General features: G+C 33.0%; 1 protein-coding gene across 2 annotated transcripts; it reads right to left on the bottom strand.

The window, feature by feature from the left end:
- Positions 1-1,453: 1,453 nt before the first annotated feature.
- LOC107866081 (cytochrome c1) lies at positions 1,454-2,791 on the bottom strand. 2 transcript variants are annotated; one of them, XM_047403520.1, is made up of 3 exons: positions 2,624-2,791; positions 2,324-2,462; positions 1,454-1,828 (listed from the first exon to the last, which is right to left on the bottom strand). In XM_047403520.1, exons 2-3 carry the CDS (start codon positions 2,432-2,434, stop codon positions 1,610-1,612), a joined length of 330 nt encoding a protein of 109 aa, XP_047259476.1. In that variant the 5' UTR covers positions 2,435-2,462; positions 2,624-2,791; the 3' UTR covers positions 1,454-1,609. The 2 variants fall into 2 exon arrangements, with proteins under 2 accessions (XP_047259476.1, XP_047259475.1); XM_047403519.1 differs by having other exon boundaries at positions 2,324-2,459; positions 2,624-2,772.
- Between the last annotated feature and the right edge of the window lie 1,657 nt (positions 2,792-4,448).

The following is a 4,448-nucleotide window of genomic DNA, read 5'->3' as shown; positions in this document are numbered from 1 at the left end:
TAATAATTTCATTTTAAAATAATTTAGGGTAATAGATCACCTTTAAAGGTTGAGTGTGTAGTTGAGATTTGACTAAAGGTTGGGAGAGTAATAGATCGTTTTTCTCTAAGGATTATAGTGTCTCCACTTACCCTCCTTCAAGGTGACTCGGACCTCGACCAATCGGATAACCATTTTTTCTTATAGGATAAAGATTTTTCTCTTTACGACAACTTTAGGCATGACTTGCTCCCATAGTGGGACTGCGTTGTGTACAGTGTTCGAGGCCCAGAGCCAAACTTATGGCTGACCGATCATCTTGTTAGCAGTTCCTCTAAAGATTGAGGAGAATAATTAGGTGGTATGTATCGAAATGATGCAGCAATCTGATCCTTGAGGTTCCAATACCAAACCCCAAGCACTACATTTTGTAGAAAAAAAAAAAGATGCAGCAATCTGATTTCAGTATCCATATTGTTGGGTGCTATAATTTGCTGAAGAATGTACACTTTCTCAACGTGTGATACTGGGCTTTGGAATTTCTTCACAATGTACACTTTCACAACGTGTGATAGGGGCTCATCAGATCCTGTTTATCAAAAATTAATTTGTATGTAAGATTGAAATTATTTGTTATGTATATGACTTCAGTTAAAATTGAATCTTCTTAGTTTCTTCGCGTATACATCTTTATATTTTGAAATCTCTCAATAAAAATTCTGCCCCGCCATTGTTTGACATTGATAGAATCTTAATTTCTTCCCTAACCCCTCAAGAATTTATCTCGATCCTGCTCTGACATGTGATGGAAAAGGTTGTCCGAGCATAATTTGCTAGTACTGATTTAATTTTCTCGTGTTCTTTCATAACAATAATGGGATCAGCTATATGAATTCCCAAAAACCATATTCTTTAGTTAATTAATTTTATCTCAGGTCAATTACAAAATAAAAACAAAAGCGTAAAGTGCTTTATTCATCTCATTTAAATTATTGTCCATGCCTCGGAATCTAGTTTGATTGCACGGAGAATCTGCTTTTCTACTAATTTTATTACAGCTAGAACTATGTTGCAATGTATATATTGCATTGAACATGTTATGCTGACTTTCTCTAATTATTCCATGGGAAAACAGTCAATATTATTGAGCATATAAGTAATGGAACAAGTTTTAACTTGGGTATGGAAAATAGGACAACGTGCAGTTAGATTATCATTTTGTGATCAGAAAGTTCAATGGGTGATCTCTGTGATTACTTAATATAATTAACTCGTCAAAGGTCATGATGAACTGTCTTAATTAGTGTACAAGTGTAAGGTTTGCTGCGCGACAGTGTGTAGTACTGACCACACTGAGGGAAAGGACCAATACGAAGGAAGCCTTGCACCGATCATCCACCAAGAACTAAACAGGATTTATAAATCCATAGCATTAAATTAGAGGGACAGACAAAAAAGAAGTACAGGAGCAACATGTTTGGAAACTTTTCTTTATTTATTTTTTGTTTTTCTTTTACCACAACAAATGAAAAAACTAGCAAAACATTCCAATATGTGACAGAACAAAAATTAGATGCAAATGAAAATTAACAAAGGGGGTTTAAGGATTGTATTTTTGTTTTGTTATTATTTACTGAGCAGCAGGTTTTGGGGCCTCTTCAGCTACCTTCTTCTCCTCTGGTTTGACTTCCTCAGTCTTCTTCTCCTCCTCCTTTGCAGGCTTCACCTCCTCGGCGGCCGCTTGGGCGGTAGCAGCGGTTACTTCCTCAATCTTGGGAGCCTCTGTTGCTGGTGCAGACACATCTACAGAAGGCTCTTCCTTTTTAGCCTCCTCCCCATCTTTCTCCTCCTAAGACAATTAGTATAATATTATTTCAGTACGCTTCAATCTTAAATAAGTTGGATTAGATATATGAATTTGGAGCCTATATGTAGAGTAATGGTTCCAAATAAAAAGTAACTAGATATGTATACATTGCTTATTTACACACTATATTACGATACTTTCAATGATGGTCATTGATCCTTGCGTTAAAGTAGCATCAAATTTAGCTTAAGAACCAACAAATTTTAAGTTTTAGAATAAGCGGTACTCTATTTTTAGAGCACGGCAGGTCAATTAATTTCTCTATCCATTATGCTCTATTCGTGTCAATTTCATTTCAATACAATTAGGAGCAAAATAATGCAATTAAAAACATTCTCATTGGATGTTCCATTTTTGTTTGGGTGAAATGCAATCAAATGATGATAATTATCCTGCTACAATAGGTAACGCGGCGTGATAATGTGAAAGTTCCTTATATTTATGGTAGATATTACTTAAACTCGACTATATACATACCTGAGAAGCAGGGACAGGGGTCTCCTGCTCGGTCTTTTTGGGGGTGGCAGGCTCAGGGGCAGGGGCCAACTCCTTATCGAAATCCTTAGGTTTGCTCGCACAGGCTCCCATGACTTACCGTCTGAGCTTTTGCGAGCTACTAATTAAGAGGAGATGGACAAGAAAATATTAGGAATCAAAGAAAATACTTTGTTTATTTTTATTTTTTATGTTTGAAGTTGAAGAAATGAACAGGTTTTTATAGAATAGTTAGAAGGATATATAGGCTAAATTGTTGGTGTATCGTCGAAACATGCGCACCTTGTTTGTGGACAATTTGTAGAGAATTGAAAGTGGAAGGCCTCGACGTTGTTGTATAGTTCGTTACAAACATGCGTTGAATATTCATTATATATTTGTCATGACGGAGAAAGCTGAGATTGGTAATAACTGGCAAACATCTTAGTTATAAGTTATGACAACTTTCTTGTTTCATCTTATATTATATTATATGATATAAATACGATGTCCATATCTTTTTTAGACAAAAAATAATAGCCATTTCATTTTCTGTTTTGACATGGACGGTGGCCGTATCTTTATGGGATATTGGTCTATCTTCTTAATATCCTCCCTCGAGAAATAAAGACTTTGAAACATGTAGTAATATTTGCGTAATTACTCCCTCCATTTCATTTTATTTATCCCTAATTTTCTAATTTGATTTTTCATTTTACTTGTCATTTTTTATTAATCAAGACAAGACATTTTTTTCCCTTTTTACCCTTAGTATTAGTTATTTTTTCTCCAAATTAAAATGTAAACATCATTTAATAGAAATATTATGGTAAAAGTATCCATATTATTAATTGTCTTTCGTAATCAACGTGCAATGTTAAATTGAGATGAGTAAAATGGGACAGATGGAGATGGAGTATAAGATTGTTGAAACTTATTGTCTTTAACACTGCGTAGTATTTGTATGACTAAAAAGTTTTCATTGAAAGTTAATTAAAAATGTAACTAAAAGTTTAAATTAAGTTATTTTCAAATTTATAGCTTAAACAAACTCAATAAATTTTGCCACATAAGCTGAAATGGAGGGGGAATTTAGTGGTAGCAGAATAGACAATTTTCAGTGTCACATCCCTTTTTTTTTCTCGAGGGTCGAGTCAAAGGATTTTTCAATTAAAGTGACGATATTGAATAGGGATTAATTTATTTATAGAGTCGCCACTTAAAATTGAGTTATGGTGTTCCAAATCACCTTTTTGAATCCCTAATCAAAAAGAAATGACTCTTTTTATTGATCTGCGAAAACAGAAGACCGGGTAAAGAATTTTGTTGACCGAGGGGAAGGTGTGAGGCACCCCTCAAGTCCCGTGGTTCTAGCACGGTCACTTTTATTGACTTATCTTGATTTAAACTATTTGAATAAATTATGTTAAGGTCTAAATTCACTCATATTTTAATATACTAAAATATTTTAAAACTCTTATATTAAACTAGTGAAAATTAATTTTAAGACGATCTTTGCCGAAGTACAATATTGCATCCTCAAATTAGATGTGTACGCCGCATTCTTAATCGAGACAAATATATTGAACGTGCCTAAAGCTTGTCTAGCATTAAAAGACATTTATTTCATCTTTTGTAAACTCAAGACAATTTTTCTAGTCCATGTCATTCTCTTTTCTTCTTTTCTTACAAATTTGCAACGAGGCTTGAATTAATCCGCAACTCGACTCGCTCCCTTAAAATGGGTATTCTCTCTCTGATGTTTTCTGATGGGATGATAGTGTGTAAAATAATACATTCTCGGATTTTTTTTTTTTTATATACAGTATACAGTGTCTGATGATAATAGCCTGTAGGTATCCTTTGTTTTAGTGGGTGGGAGTCCTTTAAATAGGAGAATTTTAGGGGGAGTAGATAGGATAGGATATGATTTAACTTTTGAATTGATTATCTTTTTTTTTTTTTTTTACTTTTTCTCTTTTTATTTTAAAATAGAAGATAATAATACAATAATAAATGAATAAAATTATAAAAATAATAATAAATAAAGAATACTTAATTAATTTTATATTTAAAAGAAATACAATAAAATTTATAAATAGCCAAAATATATATAATAAAATAGTAT

The sequence above is a fragment of the Capsicum annuum genome, unplaced genomic scaffold (genome assembly GCF_002878395.1).
Source record: "Capsicum annuum cultivar UCD-10X-F1 unplaced genomic scaffold, UCD10Xv1.1 ctg43622, whole genome shotgun sequence".
Classification (NCBI taxonomy): Eukaryota; Viridiplantae; Streptophyta; class Magnoliopsida; order Solanales; family Solanaceae; genus Capsicum; species Capsicum annuum.
This window is presented reverse-complemented; position numbering and strand designations above follow the sequence as displayed.

Bases quoted from the DNA above. Each gene is read 5' to 3' on its own strand.
- LOC107866081 (XM_047403520.1), bottom strand. From the start codon at position 2,434: ATGGGAGCCTGTGCGAGCAAACCTAAGGATTTCGATAAGGAGTTGGCC. The intron at 1,829-2,323 runs GTATGTATATAG...TAATTGTCTTAG, and splicing joins CCCCTGTCCCTGCTTCTCAG to GAGGAGAAAGATGGGGAGGA.